General features: G+C 31.4%; 2 protein-coding genes across 3 annotated transcripts; both read left to right on the top strand.

The window, feature by feature from the left end:
* The first annotated feature begins 2508 nt into the window (after positions 1-2508).
* LOC112693403 lies at positions 2509-8172 on the top strand. 2 transcript variants are annotated; one of them, XM_025568451.1, is made up of 3 exons: positions 2509-2642; positions 6990-7253; positions 7497-8172. In XM_025568451.1, exons 2-3 carry the CDS (start codon positions 7031-7033, stop codon positions 7643-7645), a joined length of 372 nt encoding a protein of 123 aa, XP_025424236.1. In that variant the 5' UTR covers positions 2509-2642; positions 6990-7030; the 3' UTR covers positions 7646-8172. The 2 variants fall into 2 exon arrangements, 1 of the variants encoding a protein (XP_025424236.1); XR_003149473.1 differs by lacking the exon at positions 2509-2642 and having other exon boundaries at positions 6997-7253; positions 7419-8172.
* Positions 8173-15845: 7673 nt separating this feature from the next.
* LOC112692957 lies at positions 15846-17051 on the top strand. Its single transcript, XM_025567798.1, has one exon. It carries the CDS (start codon positions 15846-15848, stop codon positions 17049-17051), a length of 1206 nt encoding a protein of 401 aa, XP_025423583.1.
* Positions 17052-20550: the final 3499 nt, after the last annotated feature.

The following is a 20550-nucleotide window of genomic DNA, read 5'->3' as shown; positions in this document are numbered from 1 at the left end:
CAAATTTCACCAAATTTCCCTTATGGTTTGTGGTGTATGCACACACTAAAAATGTACTAGCTAGGATATAGCGTAATACAAAAATAATAACAATTTGTACTTATGAATGTTACGATGAAATTATTACACCAACAAAAATTGACAATTCACGCCATAGACATATATACTCCATGTCATACACTGAACAAATACGAATAACACGAACTACAATTTAGGTAATCATACGCAAGACATCAATTCTATTTCAGACTTATAGTATTGCAATAAATAACGACTCGGTGATTCGTAAAAGATCTATTACCTATAAAATTATAATAATACGACGTATCCGCTTGGGATAATTTTAAAAATAGTATCCCAGTTGTTTACACTTGAACATTCAACATACCATACCATTCATACACATCTGTCAATATGATATATTGCTATTGTCTTTATTTAGATAAATTTAGATTAATTAACAATTTTGTATATTATTTATGAAATTATTCCTGTGAATAATAGTTTCACTATTAAACAACTAATGACAAAATTGAAATAACCATAAAAATACATACAAAATTATATGTCACATAAAGATTGTAAAATAAAAAATTATTCGGGTTTCGGGTTAAAATCAATATTTTATTCGGGTTTTGGTTAATTCAAGTATTTAAAAAAAAAAAATCATTCTGGTTATATGGGTTTTGGGTGTTTGATTTTTTAAGGGTTTATAGGAGTGTTACGGGTTCGGGCTGATTAGGGTGCAAAGCCCTGTTTGTAACCACAAAATTATAATTTGTGCAACCACCTAAACTCAATGATAAATCACCTACTTTGTAATTGCTTCGTCGAAATTCACTATACCATAGTGTTGCATCATGTGAACTTCATTGTTAGTAGTAAATTGTTACAAATCATCTAAATAATCAGGTAGATAATATTGGTAGTTTCAAATGGGCACCCGTAGGTTTCTGCCATGCTCGGTTGTGGGATGGAGGTCTCTCTCTTTAGACAGTTGTCTGCCCAGGGAGAAGTGCAGCCTGTGACTGAGGTTCGAACCGGTGATGGTGCACGTTGCTACAGATGCTTTAGTATGTTTGGACACTCCGCTCCCTTTTATTTATTTATTTTATTAAAATTGTAGTTGATGAAGTTTACAGATCCCAACAAATTATAAAGTAATATAATAACTATTTAAGTGGAAGTTAATTTTTCAATCAAATGGAATTCAACTTTAAAACACTAGTTTTGTATAAAAAATTAAATTATTTGCAGTTTAATAATATAGTGTCAAACATATTATCGGCGGCGTTTAGAAAAGAGAAAACGAAGCAATTACAAAGTAGGTGATTTATCATTGAGTTTGGGAGGTTGTACAAATTAAAATGTTGTGGTTACAAACCTATACAAATGATATAACAATCGTTGACGTAAATTTCGATTCAAATTTTTAATATACAGGTACCAGTGTAACGGAGCTATGTGAAACAGGCTAATTTATGTGATGACGGAAGTATTTACTGTTATCATAGGTGATAACCTTATTGTTGCAAGTATGCATCGGATACTAAAAATACAAAACCTATCGAAGACAGTAAATATTAAAAGATTTTTGTGGAATTTTGTTATCGTTAATTTGTTAATCGGTTGTTAAAGCATGTCAAGCCAAAGGTTTGTATTTTTTATATTATATATAACAATTATTTATCATTAATTGGTCTATGAACTTATGACACTAAAATAGTAAAAATTGATAGGTAAAATGAAAGATGTATCAATTGTATCTTTAATTAAAAATAAAAAAATTGTATACGTTTTTAACTGAAAAAAAGTTTGTAAATGTACGTTATTTTGACGATATTTGTTAACATTTGAACTTCAAACGCTTATAAAAAAAAAAAATGTACTTATGTATCTTACTATTTTATATATTTTTTAGTTATAGAAAGTATAAAAATCACTATTATATGAAATCATGTATTAATATACAATTAAATAATATATAACATAAAATATCATTTATATTATATCATGTTTATTAGCTCTAAACATATGTAATTTGAAATATATAAGTTTAAATGTATAGGGATTGGACATAGTCAGTTGAACGAATTCACAGCTTTTTTAGAACTACCATCATTATCGTGTAGTATTTTGTTAAACACAGGCTTTTATAGCCGAAATTGTTCACGATACTGCATGGGAATAAATGCAAAAGGCCGTTGAGGAAGAAAAGAGAATAACTATAAATTGTGGTAATATAGATACAGATGGCATTCCTGTAATTACAGTAATTGCGGATGAACAATGGTCCAAACGCAATTATAAAACAAAGTATGACGCGTCATCTGGTGTTGTGAGTAATTTTAATTTGTACTCAATATGTGTATCTGTTAATAGTTAGTTTAGTAAATAGTAATTAAGTACATTTTAACAGGCGACCATAATTGGCCATAAGACCAAAAAAGTTTGGTTGTTGGTATTCACAACAAGTATTGTGTTATTTTCCAAAGATCAGCGTCGAGGAAAGAAGTTGTACCAGATCATAAATGCTTCCTAAATTGGAAAAAAATCGTCCACTAGTATGGAAGCTGATGGTGTGGTTGAAGGCTTTTTAAAAAGTCAGGAAATGCATGGACTTAAGTTTAATCAAATTATTGGTAAAATAAAAATGCTAACATTTATTTGTATAATAGAGAGATACTTGGTTTAGTATTTAATATAACTCGTAACATACTAACATGTTTTGATGTTGGGGATGATGATAGTAGTGTGACAAAAAAGCTTCACGAAGTTCAGCCGTACGGATCAAACTTTTACATAAAAAAAATTGAATACATCTAAATTGACAGCGTTAGCTAGAAATTCAAAATATCCGCAAATTTATATTTACAAACATTCTTCGGTTCCGGTCTTATGTCACAAAAGCTGCTAAGCATTGGTGAAATTTAAATGATTTAACTATGTCACAAAAAATTAAAGATAGGTGTATTATTTTAAAAATTTTTTATGAAGCCACCCTAACTGGGAATCGTAACTTTCTATACGAGAGTAACAGATAAAAACTTACATACGATTTTTACATATGTGATGTGTATATAAGTTCCTACACGGCAGAAGATAGGCAAAAAAAATACTAAAATTTTATATAAAATTATTAGTTTTCTAACTGATGATACTGTTATAAAAAAAAAAAATAAAATATCATAATAAAAATTTTATTTTTATATATTTTAATTTAATATTTCAATTGTAGTTATGTTGAAATTATTTTTAAAGTATTTGAGGTAAATACACACATAAAAATAAGAACTACAGATAGTCACACAAAAACAAAAATATGCAGAAAAATAAAATTGTATAAATGAAAAAATTGTAGAGGTACTAACATATAAAATTAACCAACATGATTATATAAGTTTTTAAAATAAACCACATAAATGTATATTTTTTTCTTTTATTAAAATATATGACAATATCATCAGATTAACAATTTATTATAAAATATGGTTGTGTTTATATGCAGGTACGGTACCTATGCATAAATCGTTATATGCAGGTACGGTACCTACGTATAAAACGTTATATGCAGGTACTGCGTCAAAATCATTCAGACATGAAAATCATTAAATTTTTTTAAGGTATATTACGTCATATTATTTATTACAATATTACATATTTTATTACATGAATAAAATGCGTCAAATAGAATATATATATATCAAACTATTTGATATGCTGTCACTTATTATAAGTACCTATATTATAATTACCTGTATTATAAGGTATTACCTTCATCACTTTTTTTGTTTTTTTGAGGGTGGCTCACTGCTATGTTTTTTTTTAGTGGCTCTATCAACACTTGTTTTATTGAAGGAGCAAAGTTGTTAACTTCTAACTTTCAATTTATCCTTAAACTTCAGTAGTAATCGTCCAGATAGATCAGCAGGCTTGCTTTCGTCTTCAAGTGTGGTTGATGTTCCTTCGCTATTGTCCTCTTCGTTCAATGTTTGTTGTACTGGAGGCTCGAATTCGATTGCGAGTGTTGACTTTGGTTTAGTTTCTATAGATGCACAAGCGCTCGCTGCAAGTAATGAACAATTTTCAATTTCAGAACCAGATCGTATGATACGTTCAATTTCTTTCATACCCTTAAGGTAAGCTTGAAATTGGTCTGTTCCATGGCAAGCAGATAGGCTAGCGATGCTGAGGGCGATAGGCAACATCATATTGTATTTTTGACGGTTACTCAATACCGGAACTTCTTCCTCATCTAGACGTACTCTATTTTCTATCTCATCTAGTTGTACTTGATCTTCTATTTCATCTAAATTACGCGTAGCTGTATAATTAAGCTCTACATTTCTTCGTTGATGATAACGACTATGAAACAGAGACAATTCGAAAACGGCTGAGAGTGACCCACATTGTTGTTTTCTTATTAGTAGTATATGGCGGCATGGAGACTGATTGTTAGCATAGAACGTACAGGTACATTCAGTATTCGAACATTTATAAACGACTTCATCCTCTTCATATCGTTCTCGTACACCTCCACATTCCAACTTCATAAACTCTTTCCGGTCTTGTAAAGCTTTCAAGCTTTTATGAAAAAGTACACAACCACGGTCATTCAAGGCAAGTGATGCTTCAGCATTCAATTTACAGATGTTAGTGTCTTTGTCATGTATTTTCAGCGATCTGAGATTTGCCGTAGAAGGGGATTCAGTAAGTCTTTCTGAGCAGAACGATACAAGATGAACGATACTTTGAGAAATTTCAGGAAGCGAAGAGAACCTTGTATGAAGACTTTGTTTTAATGTCCAAAAAGATCTTTCAATTCTGTTATTTGTGTTGTCTCCTAACGTCGGAAGGTTATTTCTAAAACATTTAACCCACATGTTTTTGCAACTGTCCCAATTGTTGTTGAATTGGTCTTTTAGTGAAACGTACTTCATGTTGACTCGAACCTGAATATCATTAACTGAAGCGAGAAAAATATTTTTATTTTCATCGTAGAGCTTTTCACTCTGAGCATACAACATATTTTTGAATTTACTCATAATGTCATTTTTAATTTCAACCACTACGGGTGCTGTTGCTACATGATTTTTAACATATTTTATTACATGAAATGTGCATAGTAAAATGGTTGCTTTTTCAAACACTTCCTTCAAAACAGAAATTTCATTAAAATCTTTGTCAACTATGAAAATATTCGTATCTTGAGTGCATATCGTTTTAAAAACTGAAAAAGCTATGCGGAGATTACTGCTGGTCTCTTCAGATAGAAACGCCAGCATACACATCTCACTTTTATTGGTAGTAGGATTGAGATAACAAAAGCCACACAATTTATATTTGGACATGTCAAAATCAAACGATGTGTCAATTTGAACGACAGTTGAGCATGAAGCTTCAAAAGATTTTTTCATAATATTTGAACTAATACAAAGCACTGAAACGTTTCCTTCAACATCTAATTTACTGACTACGTCACCTCCCGCTTCCTCAATTCCTTCCAGAAACATCTGCAGTTCCGATTCATCGGACGATTTGGGAACTAACTTTTGAAGCAAATTTCGAATTTTTTGCGATGAAAGTTTTTTGTCAAATTTACTTTGAAATACACGACTGATCTGACTGACTTTACAGTTTGCGTCGTGAAGATCTGTCAACACGTCTTTCTGTTTACCAGTGAGTTTCATTCTAGTCGTTCCAAACGCAGACCTACTTATTTCGTGATTATGTTCTAAACTAACACTCGTTATCTTGACCCGAGTAGAGTTAGCAGGCTTGAAACAGGTAATTTTAGCTTTGCACCCAATGTAATTGTAGTATAGTTTAGTTCGTTTACCCGTACTATTTGAAGGCCGGTTGTAACCATGTCGGCAAAGAATTGTAACTTGACGCTTATTGTTGTTGGTAACAATTAACGGTTGGTAATTCTCATCACAAAACGTTTTAAAAGTTTCAAAAAATTGTTCATGACTGTTGAATATTTGGCCCACTTTAATATCATTCTTAATATCATCCATGATAATGAAAGAACTCAAAAAATCACGCTTCACACAAAAAAACGCAAAAAACCGAACAAATAACTATGCATAGAACACAAAATTAAACACAGAAAGGACCACGGAGAATCACGGAGCATAGAATAAAATGCAGACAAGTGTCTGCGAGCAACTGGTTTCATGTAATATACTTTTGTACTTTAACTTTACTGTTTTTACAATGTGATAATATTGCGATGAGTACAATTCAAGACTGATTAACGGTGTGGTGGAAAATCTTCACGTCACCTTATCGAGACAGTGATAATCTTAATGTGATGAAATAATCTGCCAATTACTCTTATTAAGTTTTATACCAAGCGTGCCTAACCTTTTCAACTTGTGGGTACATTCGAAATTTATATTTATACTACGGGCCGTATACACTTCACGGTTTTTTTTTTGTTCATTGTGATAAAATGTACATAACAATAGACATGATATTATCTTTTTTCACTTATCGAATTTATCACTCTAATCGTGTATGTTCAAACTGTATGTACTTCAAGTACCTATTGTATACAATATCCATGATTACCGAGCAAAGAATGATTGACTGTTTTTTTTCAGTTTTATATTTTATTTTCGATACGAATGTACAGTACCTGCATACAACATTTTATGCGTAGGTACCGTACCTGCATTTAACGTTTTATGTATAGGTACCGTACCTGCATATAACGATTTATGCGTAGGTACCGTACCTGCATATAAACACAACCATAAAATATAGTATTTTTATTATTATTCAATATAAATGTATGTAGTGAATAGGGACTTATACATACCTTTTTTTTACCTCGTGGAAACTTACATATTATATGTATATCTATTTTTCAGGAATTCGAATAGATTTGGGTAATAGTCCATTTCATCGTTTAGGCAAACATACCAACTGTGAAACTTATTTTTGTAATTGTTCAAAAATAAATGAATTAAATTTAATTTCAGAGGCTATTAATGGAGGAATTATGTTTGAAATCTAAAGTTGCATGTTGAGACTAATTATGAATGCGGAATATATGTTGGAAAATAAAGACAACAATATTTGTGAACAAATTAATTCGATAATTAACAAACACGTTGCTAGCAAAAGAATTAATTTTTCTAGCCGAGGGAACTATAATACACGTGTTGAAGCTGCTGTTGTTTCATTTAATAGCAAACAATTTTTACGAAAGCTTCACAAAAAAATGACAAATAATATCAGTCCAGGTATATTTAGTGTTATTATTTAAAATTAACTTAATTTATAATTATAAAATATCAACGAATAACAGTAATGTATAATAATGGAACTTCTCTAACAATAAAAAAATAAATACTAAATAAATATTATTAAAATATATTATACAATCGATTAATTATGTATATGTTTAGGAACATTTGGAAAAAATATTTAAAAAAACCATATTCGAATAGTAAACAATACTAAACGAAGACGAGTATTATTTCTAGAAACCCGCATAATTAAAAAATCTCGTACGGAAAACGGATCAGATGAGGACTACGGTTTGGCAGAGCCTCTAGTCGAAGAATTGTCACTAGAAATGTTTGAAAAAAAAAAATCAATTACTTGTTTCATTAAAAAACTCAAATCTGGATGAAATTGAATTGGAAACTCGTGGACAAGCCGATAGTGACGCACGGTACAGATAACGTAGATTACGTCTTACGGTTTTTCGGTTTGGTCAGATTTGTAAAATGCGTAGAACTATAAGTTGTAAGAACACAATGTATAATATATTATATATATCTGAAGCTCAATAAAAATCATTAAAACATGGTCGTGACATGGAGGATATAGCTCTATAAGAAGTTCAAAAAATTATTGGTGAACAAATTCAGGCCAGCGGTTTAATAGTAGATCCGATAATTTCATTTCTAGCTGCTAATCCAGGTATAATATTCTTAAATTTTAGTTTATATAGTATGAATAAAATATATTATACAATATATTTAATTGTTTCAACATATTATTTTTTGATGGCTTAGTTGGAAGTAATACAGTCGTAGAAATAAAATGCCCGTTTGCATCACAAAATACTATTAGTGCACTTGACGCAGTAAAAAAAAAACTAGTTAGAATGAGAATTAAAAAATTTTAATTAGATTATAAAAATAATTTGATACGTTTATTGTTTTTAAATATTTTAGTTACAATATTGAAGTTTAATTAATAACAAAGTTGTACTAAAACACGATCATGCATATTTCTTTCAAATCATGGGACAGTTACATATTTCAAAGAGAGAAATATGTTATTTTATTGTACGCACTTTCAAATGGATTCATGTTGAAATAATCCAATATGATAATGTTTTCTGAGAAAATAAAATGGTGAAAGCACTACAGTCGTAATATTCCATCATATTATTTGCAATAAAATTCGAGTAAGTTTTTAAATAATACAATGATATTATTTTTTTAGATTTTACTGGGAATGTTTGTTACTAGAATTAATAGACCCTCGGTTTCCAAAAAGAATGTTAAAGTCGGACATTCGAGAACCGATTCGAATTAAAAATGTTATTAAATCAAACGAACAAAAAAAAAAAAAAAAAAAAAAAAAGAGGAAAATATAAAGTCATTAAATTAAATAATTTAATTTTGCTCTTAATTCTAAGTTAAAACGTATACCTAAATGTGTTTATTTTTTTTTTTGTATTTTATTATTATACATCGTAATTCGTAAGTAAATAGAAAGGTAAGATCTTGTATAAAAAATAGTTGATTTTGATATGTGCAACTGTATCATATTTATAAAATACTTAAAAACTGTCATAAAAAAATATACGTGGTAGCAGATACACATAAGAAATTATGACATAAAATAAACGCAATAATGCAATATATTTAGATACATACACTAGAAATCTTATATTTAGATATTTATGTAATATTAGTTAATATTATTGTTATAAATTAGGTAAAATATATATTCCTTTTAAAGTATCTAATAATGCAATAAATAAAAAATCGGGTGAGTACCCGCAGATATTAAGAATATTACGACTGCATTTACGTGTATATTTACGCGAATCGCCATCGACAAAGGTTCAGAAAATAATAAACGTCGCTCCCGAATGAGCACAACCGTATGCCGGCCGCTCATTATGAATAGTGGGCGTGGCTCAAACGTCGCCTGCTTGCGGATTGCAAAAACACTTAACAGTGCGTTCTCTCGGCGGTTGTATACGTTCGCTTTATGTGTAGCCTGTTCTTAATACAATTAAAATTATGAATATTTTTAATTATCAAATTTTAAATTTTATAAAGTATTTAAATTGAAATTATTAATGTAAGTTACTGGAATAATAACGGGTATTTCAATACAGATGCTCGAACTTTGATCGTTTATATTGGGAATGTCGTTAAAGCTTTACCTGCTAAAGTGTTGTGAATTCTTTAGTAGTGTATGGCGAATCACTATGAATAGTTATAGCACTGAACAATGTGTGTTTATAATTAAATTTTACTATCAAAATCAGTGGTCTGTTTTAAAGAAACGTTCCACCCATTACTTGATTTTTATTCTCGACACAACTGTCCCGCTAAGTCGACTATTCTTCGTTTGGTGGCCAAATTCGAGTCAATCGGTTCAATAAATTATCAGCCAATACCCATGCGTCACCGAAATGCAAGGTCCATTGAGAACATCGCGTGTGTGATAATATAGAGGAAAACCCAAGGTAGTCAATTTCTCGTCGTTCACAAGAACTTAGTCTTCCTGCGACTTTATCTTGGCGAATTTTGCGATTTGGTTCTGCACCCATATAAAATCCAACCAACACAGGAAATTAAGGTAAACGATCATATATAATATAACGTGTATTCGTTGATTGGGCTCTGAAGAAGTTGGAAGTTGACCCAAATTTCGCTAAAAAAATATTTTTAGCGACGAGGTCCATTTTTGGATGAATGGCTAGGTCAACAAACAATATTGTCGGGTTTGGGACGATACAAATCCACACGAGATACACCAGAACAAAATGCATCCCGAGAAAACCACTGTTTGGAGCGGATTATGGTCTGGTGGAATCATCGGTACTTCTTTCAAAACTAAACAGGTATTGCCATAACCGTAAACGGCGGGTGCTACAGATTAATGATCAGCAACTTCTTGTGACCTAATCTGGAGAATGTAGATACTGAATACATGTTATTCAAACAGGACGATGCTACATGTCACACAGCGTATGCAACGATGGACATTCTACGTGAACGATTTGAGGCATTTTGATTTCGCCCAACGGCGACATTAACTGGCCTCCGGATTATGTGATTTGACGCTTTTAGATTTTTTTCTTTGGAGCTATCACAAATATAGACGTAATTGAATTTTGATGCATCGTATCTAGTGTATTCAGTGTGCAGATTCGTATTTAAATATGTAGAATTTATTAAGAGCTCATCATCGCAACGGACGTCGATGTATTTAGTGTGAGAATCAGTGATGGGAATAATCGAATGATTATTAATTGATAAAAAAATAATCGAATGATTAGTAGTCGAAAACAAAATAATCAAATAATCGAATGATTCATGATTTAACTGCTTGAATTGGTTGTATAAATCAATGGTTCTCAACCTTTTTGTTTTCGCGGACAACCTAGAATCTAATATCTAGTTTTAAGTAGGAATACGGACTACTTTAGGTTTTGATTCAAAAGATAAAAAAAGTAATGCTTTAATTTTTTAGTTTTGCCTGCAGATTAGTGTATTAAATTTAATAAAAAGTTAATAGCATATATAAATATAAATAAAATATATCAATACCGGTGTATCAATTATAAAAATAAAAATAAATATAAAATTTGTAAATATTTAAATTAAAAAAAAATATTTAATGAGAGCGTTGTACTTGTTTTGTTTTGACTGTTTTATCGAATCTTCGTTCCAATGTAATAGTCAAAGTTACACGTAGACTATATGTGGCATCGAGCCTATATCTAGTTTTCGTTTTTATGTGGGTCATTCCAGAAAATCCATCTTTACACAAATATATCGAACAAAATGGAAGGAGAATTTTCATTGCTTTTTCGAAAAACACGTAATACTCATCCTTGAGTTTAATCCAAAATTTGGTTACAGACATAGTTTTAAATTTAGATTGTAGACCAGCATCTGATAATAACTCTAACAAAAGTTCTTGTTCTTTTAGGCACAATTCATGTTGAAAGTTTGTTAAAAATGGATTTTGTATCCACAAATATCCGTCTCGTGGATCTTGATTCATCGGATAATAATCTTCAAATGTATCATGTAATGATTGCAAATGATTTTCAATAATAATTTTGATACTATTATTATCAATGTCTACCTCATTAGTTTCTATAAATGACGAAAAAGATTGAAACATCTCATAGTTTTCTTCTTGAATAGGAGTTATCCATAGTTTTATTTTTATTTTTAAATGCATAAACTTTATTATACATGGTGAAAATTGTTGTAAGTGGAACTTGTAAATTTTAATTAAGGGTATTTATTATGTTAAAAATATCAGATAAATAAATACATTTTGCGATCCATTCAGTACTATGAACAATTGAAATATAATTGATATTTTTTTGAATTAAAAATAATTCTATTTCTTTTCTTAACTCAACAAACCTATTCAGGACTCTAACATGGGATAACCAACGAACAGAGGTTCGTATGTATCAATAAGTATGTATCAATAAATGACAATGCTCAGATCCCACTTCCTCAGATAAAATTAAAAATAACCTTGAATTAAAGACATTGCATTTAATAAAATTAATTATTTTTATTACTGCCTCAGTCAATACTTCATTCAAATCTGGTAACATTTTTTTCGCAACTAAATGTTGTTTATGTATAGTGCAATGTATATGAATAAAATGTTTGTTTGCTACATTTTTAATTTTGAAAACTACAACAGAATGTTTTCGGGTCATACTTGTTGCACCATCCGTGTACACGGACAGTTTTTCCAGTTTAGTTGGATTTTTTTTACGTACTCATTTAATTGTTTAAATACTTCACTCCCTGTAATATGTGAAGGTATTTCACAACAACATAATAAATCTTTACACAATTCTGATATTTGAAAATCAATAAAACGCACTTAACATAGCAAAATGGCTTTTTGAGATATATCTGTTGTTTCGTCAAGTTGTATTGAAAACCATTTCGATAATTTAATTTTATCTATAACTTGTTCTTTACTATCCACAAAAATATCATTTATTCTTTTACAAATTGTGTTATTAGATAAAGGTAAATCATTCATTTTTTTAGCAGTGGAAGACCCTAAAAGTTTATTAGTAACATAAAGTAAACAAGGTTTTATTAAAGTTTCCCCAATATTATACGTTTTTTTTACATTTAGCAATACGAAATGCTACCAGATAAGATGCTTTAATTAATGAGTATTCAACCTTAGAAATGGTAGACATAATTTTTTTTTTGAGCCGTTAACTCTTTACTTTTTCGAATAAAAAAGTAAAAGTTTATTATTTAATTCTTTATGCTTTGATTCCAAGTGATGAATAAGTTTAGGCTTCATTGCTTCATTAGATATAATCACAAAACACAATACACATTGTGGTTTTGGTATGTCGTTAGAGCCAGAAGAAAAACAAATAAATCCATATTTAGTATAATTATCATTATAATTACGAACAAATGTACCTTTTTTTCTTCTTCTTAGGTGGTGACGCAATGTTATTATCAACGGACTCCGAAACTGAACTAACAGCAATATCAATATTATTTTTTTTGTAAAAATTAAATAAGTAAGTTTGTTTAGAATTCATTTTTGAAAAGTGTTTATTGAACAGAACAAACGTCATATAGACGCAACGGCACAATGACAATTGAAAACCAATATTATTATTTGGACGTAGATACGTTGCGATAGTATGATGAGTAATATAATATGGTACTGATAAATATTTCTTAATATACATACACGATTTCCAATACTACACTAAAAATAGATTAGATAACAACACAATACGGACCGGCATCTTTTTTATTGCAGACAGGTGATTGAGAACCACTGGTATAAATGATTAAATAATTATTTATAAGCGTGAAAATGAAATGCATTTTCAATCCAAATATTTATACGTAACGGTAAACCAATTAGTGTGGTGATTACCGATACCGGGAATTATACCAATGATTAAAAATAAAATAAATAATAATACAATACTGATGGATAGTCGACTTCTTAATTTAGTACTTAATGGACAATGAGTAAACACTCAATTTTTTCGAATAATTCAATTAATTTACTTTTGATAAATATGTCTGGTACATTATTAGGACTATAAAAATCATTCTATTATTCCATTCAATTATTTCCATCACTAGTGGGAATGCCTTAAGTAATTGTAAATTCTTAAGACGTCACTGATTTTATTTTTATAATATACATGATTACATATTTTAATTTTAAATTATTTTCACCTCTACATTTTCTATATATTTTTTTCTTGCAGCTTAACTTATAAATAAATAAAAAAAAGGGTATTATTTTTTTTAAGAATCAAGATTGAATATAACATTTTAATTCATTTCATAGTCATGTATATCAAAGAAGTTAAATATTCTAGGTTAACTGTTATTTCACGTACCTAATTTTTCTATTTTTCATATTTTAGAATTTGTTTTATGTTAAATTGGGTTTCTTCTAAGGAAGTATCATAATATGATTTGAAGAGAGTTTGAGTACTGAACAGTACTCAAAATGTCAAATAGGTTTTGCATATTTCTCGATTACTTGTTAGTTTATAAGTTATTTTATTTTAATACTATATACAAATAACGCACTGAATATAGTGTTTGAAAAGTCTCCGTATTCATAATATATACACATACAGGTGTTATCAATAGAATTAAGACCCAGCATGTATTAACAGACTAACTTAGTGTAACCATTAAATATTAAAAAAACTCATAAGATATCAGATATCAGTACTCGAATCCAAAATTGTAATAACAACAACAAAATTAAAATATTTTAAATTATCGACCATTCCATCCCTAACAGAAAATAAAACGCTAATCAAGCCACCAAAAAGCTTTCTCACAAACAGAATTATCCTTATTTTGAACTTTATCTTTCATTGATATGTTACTCTTAGTTATAAACAGATACACATATACACATATAAACATCTAAATTCACCAAACTTAAAAAAATTAAACGAAATATATCGCTGGCCTTTCCTCCTTGAATTATCAGGAAAGTTTGAAGTCATTGCCACCAGACTCCAAATGGACACATATATATCACATAGATTTCTGAAGTCCAATGAGGACATATCAACACGGGTCGCATGTGGGATTCATATCAATTTAAAACACATTTTACTGAAAGTTGCTTAAGCAACACGAATACAAAATATTATAAAAAATTTCTGGAATCTCTAGAACCAGGACTCATATCCAACAATATACATTTCATCATCTCAGCAAGCTAATTCAACCGTATAATATACTTTAACTCTATGTATTTCTAGTATATGAATAAGTTTTTGTAGACACTTGAAATTTTCGATTTATTCAAATTCTAGATGCTTTTTTTGTGTATGAAAATTAGAATTTAAAATGATCAATATACCTTATTAAGAAGTGTGATTCTTCTACTATATTAACCATCATTTGAAATATAAACTGATTACCAAGACTTCTTTCACATAGAAACATCTTTTTGAGAGCAATAGTACATTGATTTTATGTTTAAATATATGTGTACGTCCATTCCCTGCCCCCCCCCATCCAGAAATGTGTGATTTTTTTCATGCTTATAATTAGTACGTAATTTGTATGAATTTGTACGACTATTATCAGAATTTGCACGGAGCTCGTTCACCAAAAAAAAATTCGTTTTTCGCGAGAGGGACTGGAATACAGTTATTCCAGTCCCTCCCACCAGTAAAAATACACGTTTTACAAAAATTTATTTCGCGAATAATTAGTAAGTACGTAATTTGTATGAATTTGAACGACCGATTTACCGCTTTTATTGATTAGCAGTGTTATATTAACAAAATATAAAATATTTTTAGAAAAATTCTGTATGCTTAAAATCTTTTATATCATTATATTCATAATTTTATTATTAGTATTTATACAAATTTCCCTGTGGTCGGGGGCTAGAATACACCAACAGCAGTCTATGCCCATCGTAAAGGGCGACCAAAATGGATCTAACAATGGGTAGCAACATAGTTAGTATCAAGTAGAGATTCATCTCTACTTGAATAGCAACCCTTAGTAATAAGATATGTCATTGCGATGCAGAAGGCAACGGGAAACCATTGCATTAATTTTCCCAATCATCAGGCAATGAAGGTCAACCATAAAAATATTAAACAAGATAATGGGATTCGGAACCCGGAGTCCGACAGGGGGAGACTGAGCATGGCTACCTAGGTCGTCAGCCAGCGAAATCCATGCCAAAACAACAAAACAAAAAACAACAAAAAACAAACTATTGGAAGTAAATTCGGAAATAAATTCAAAAACAAAACTATTCCAACTAAAATCGGAACGTGGAACGTAAGAACGTTGTTAAGACCGGGAAAGTTAGAAGAACTTAAACAACAAATGAAACTAAATCAGCTTGAAATTTTTGGAGTGTGTGAAACTAGATGGGGTGATAACGGAGATTTCTGGAGTGATGACTTTCGAAAAATACATAGTGGAGACAAGCAAGGAAAAAACGGAGTTGAAATATTATTATATAAAAAATGGGGACTACAAGTATAAAATACCTATCATGTGAATGATAGAATATTACTAATAAAATTGAAGATATCCACAGTAAACATGATAGTTAATCAAATTTATTTTCCAACCTCGAATAGTGAAGACGACGAAATTGAACAAGTGTATGACTCTTTAGATGAACTGCTAGGAATTTCTAGAAATAGCGATAATGTAATTATTATAGGCGATTTCAACGCAGTAGTAGGGGAAGGAAAAGACAATCAAATAATAGGCAAACATGGTTTAGGAACAAGAAATATCAGAGGTGAAAGATTAGTCAATTTTTGTAAACAGAACAATTTTTTAATTACCAATACAATGTTTGAAGTACCGAAAAGAAGACGTTTTACATGGGTAGCATCAGGAGATATTAATCGTTACCAAATTAACTATGTATTAGTAAGGAGTCGTTTAAAGAAACAAATAATGACAGGTCACAGTTTTCCTGGTGTGAAAATAGATAGCGACCACAACCTAGTAGTGATGAAATATAAAATAGCACACAAGAAAATTACAAAGCGACCCAAATGTAACATATGGGACGTAGAAAAACTCAAAAGTGAAGAAACGAAACAAGAGTTCCAAAATAAAGTTTATAATGGACTGAGAGTTGTTGGTACCGATTCCCTATGGGATGAAGTGATTAACAATATTCGACAATTTGCTGTAGAAACAATTGGATTTAGAAAACTGAATCCTAGGAAACCATGGATAACGAATGAAATAAAGAACTTAATAAAACATCGAAATAAATTAAGGAAGAAAGATGAGGCGATGTATAAAATAATAAAGAACCGTATTACTCAAAAATGTAGAGTTGAAAAAGAGAAATGGATGGATTTAACATGCGAAAATATTAAAATAAATATGACAGCAAATAGAATGGATAAAAAATATGGAGTGATTAAAAGATTGTCAAGATTATCGAAGCTAAGAAGCAAAATTGTTAAAGATAAGAATGGGAAACTGGTCCTAGATGGAGGTGAAATAGTAACGAGATGGAAGGAATACATAGAAGACCTGTATGAAGGATTGAAAGGAGAAGACATGAATATTGAAAATATAATCGAGTCAAACAAAGAGGACATAGGGCCAATTATAACAAAATACGAATTCATTAAAGCACTAAGGGAATTGAAAAAAGGTAAAGCAGCAGGTGTAGATAACATTTCGGCTGTATTATTAAAATACGTTGGAAAAGATACTGAACATAAGATATTTGAAATTGTTTGTACGCACCGTCGCGGAGCTGTTGAAAAATATTGATCGCCAGCCGGCCGCGCGACACTCGCGAACGTGCGCTCTGAAGAATATTAAGTAATATGGTGAGAGGAGGAGATGATGGTGTTTAAGGACAACAAAGGGCCATAGAAATAATAGACCAATAAATAATAGGCCCTTGGGCACAAACCACACTTATTATTATTAAAGTTTACAGACAATGAGTAAATAAAAACAATCTTATCTCGAGTGGTGGTGATAAGGGTCCAACTGAAAATCGTTACACCTGTCCCCTAGATGGCAGCGTAAATACGTAGTGCTACCAACCAGCAGACCGCAACAGACAACACTCGTGGCAATGGATTGCTTGTGTCGGGAACGAAGTTGGTACTACTGGCGTACGCGACGCGCACCACGAACCGACTTGTAAAAAGGACCACGGGTGAAAACCACGTGGACGCCAACATAACTAAAGTGATCGCGACCGAAAAACAGGTTAACGTACGGGAAACGCACTCGAAGAGGTGGTATCTAACACACACAAAAGCGAGTTCGTGAAACACGGGTGCACGGTGATGGCACAATACCACTGTCCACCAATCAACCGACGCGATAAACAGGGCGTACGGATGTAAGGCTGCGAAAGTGACCACGAGGTCGATATTATATAAAAAAGGACGCGTTGACACTATACGCGGTGACACACAAACGAGATCGACCAACGGTGGCGGATCAAAAACGCACGACCAAACGACACTCGCGTACAAAAAAGAAGGAATCGACCTTAAGAAGACAACACACACGGAAAAGGCGGCGCAGGCACGATAGTTATCCGCCGGCCGAACGCGAACGAATCCAGAACCGAAAACAAGTTTTTTCTCACACACCACCGCGATCGACAGCCCGGGCGACCGGGTGCGCGTAACCGGTGGGGGTAATAAAGAGGGGTGCCGACGGTGGTCTTGGCGAATCCTCGACGACCGTCACGATGGTGCATAAACAGAAATGATTGAGAAAATGTACAAGGATGGCAACATTCCGAAGGACTTTACTAAAAGCAAAATTATACTAATCTCTAAAAAAGGAAATCCCACAGAATGCAAGAATTACAGAACAATAAATTTATTAACACATGCGTCAAAGATACTTCTTATCATTATAAAAAATAGGATATGAAAAAAAAAATCGAAGAAGTGCTCGATGAAGATCAATTCGGGTTTAGACAGAGAATTGGTACAAAAGAAGCAATTTTAGCTCTTAGAGTACTCACGGAAAGAAGGCTAAATGTAAATAGAAATACATTTATAATTTTTATTAACCTAGAAAAAGCCTTTGACATTGTCAACTGGGCACTATTGATGAACTCTATGAAAAAAACACGAATAGATTGGAAAGACAGACTAATAATGTAACTATACAAAGAATAAGATACCTTAATAGAAGTAGGAGAACATAGTATCACAGCAAAAATTAAAAGAGGAGTAAGACAAGGTTGTTCCTTATCTCTTTACTTATTCAATTTATTCGCAAAAGAAATCATAGACAAGTATAAGAGAAACTCTCACAGAATAAGCATAAATGGAGAAAAGATCCACTGAATACGATTTGCAGATGATATTGCCTTAGTGTCTAGATCAGAAAAAGATATGTAAAAATCCTTAACCACATTCAAAAATATATTACAAGAATACCAAATGAAAATAAATTCAAATAAAACAAAAGCAATGGTGGTGACTAAAGCAAAAGAAATTCCCGTAGTGAAGCTGAAGGATAATAATAACTTAATAGAGCAAGTCCAACAATTTAAGTATCTAGGAAGTACGATTTCAAGGGATGGTAAATGCTCAATAGAAATCAGACAAGTAATAGCTATGGCAAAGAGAGCATACGTCAACTATTTGTAAACAAAAATCTTAATATAAATATGAAAAAAAATTTTGCCAAATGTTATGTGTGGAGTGTATTATTATATGGCTATGAAATATGGACCATCAATAGGCAAGACAAGAAGAAGTTGGAAGCCTTGGAAATGTGGATATGGAGAAGACTGATGAAAATCAGTTGGATAGAAAGGAAAAGTATTTGAAGGACGAATAAATGGTTACAAAGGGAGAGGCAGACCAAGGAAGGTATATATAGAAGAAATGATAAAACAAGCTGATTGCAGTCGATACATAGACATGAAAAGACTGGCTTTTAATAAAGAAGAATGGCGAACCAGATTTGCAACGACAAGGCAAGGCCATTAGTAGAAGAAGAAGATTTATACAAAGTCGTACTGCAAACATACTATTTCTGTTTTAAACATTTATATGTTACATAACAATGACATGGGATAAAAAGAGAAATTATTTTTATTTTCTTAAGAAATATCTGATTTTTAATTTTTTTGTTAATATTCAATTTACATATGTCGCTGCTGTCAGCTCTTATAAAAATAAATAAAGGTGCCTTAACAGCTGTATAAAAAAATGGAAAATGTAATAATATGCTGTGTGAATAAAAGAAATAGAAAAAATAAAATTAAGGTTTAAATGGATTGTATAATTTAATAATGATGATAACAATAGTGATAAAAAATATGTAATGTTGCCTGGTTGGCACAATGCACTAAATATAAATTTAAATAATGAAAAATTAGTAATAAATATAAATAATGAAAAAATAATAAATATAAATATAAATAATGAAATACGTGGCCCACACGGCGCACACTAAATAAAAAATCAATAATTTATAATAATAATTTGCCTATGACGGCACACCGCAGTGTATGAATAATTATAATAAAAATAACAGCCGTTGGTGGCTAGGCTCGTCGGCCTTTACACAATGATAAAAAACAAATATGGTCGACTAATACTCATATGTGACTATGTTGAATGACTGATTTCATCCACGCGACCGCAACAATTCTGTGATTAGACAATTGCCTACGCCGCAGTGTATAAATAAAAATAAATCACAGAATTGGTATGTGCAACCACCTAGCCCTGGACAATGACACAATGAATGAAAAAAACCACGTTAATCACAAAGCGACCGCTAGTAAACTGAAAAAGCAATGAATTACTCGCTGGACAATATTAGATTTCCTCGAACGATACGTTACCAGACGGTCGATTCACAAACGAAAATAACACTATTCGACAACGTGGTTTGAACGAAAATGGCTGCGAACGTACGAAGACTTAACAAAAATGAAGCTTGATGTGCACACCATGAAGACACACAGAAGAGAGCGAGACGGTGCTGACGACATTTACCACGAAGGCTCTGGTCGCTGGATACCAAAATGAAGATTAAATGTCTCAGTGCCACCCCACAAAATTGAAAAACACTCGAAATTAATGAAATTTGTGGCACTGAGAGCATGATTTAAAACTTACACGAATCATTACCGACAAATTTGAAAACGTGGAATAACGAATACATTTACGTGCGATGATAACAGCGCGATTACGTACCCGTCCGGTTGCGCACGGAGGCTTATCGCCGCCGACGGCAATGGCCGCAGATACGCACCGCACCGCTATGCATCGCA

The sequence above is a fragment of the Sipha flava genome, unplaced genomic scaffold (genome assembly GCF_003268045.1).
Source record: "Sipha flava isolate LNK unplaced genomic scaffold, YSA_version1 117_pilon_pilon, whole genome shotgun sequence".
Taxonomy (NCBI): Eukaryota; Metazoa; Arthropoda; class Insecta; order Hemiptera; family Aphididae; genus Sipha; species Sipha flava.
Note: the sequence above shows the minus strand (reverse complement) of the source record. Positions and strands in the feature narration are given on the sequence as shown.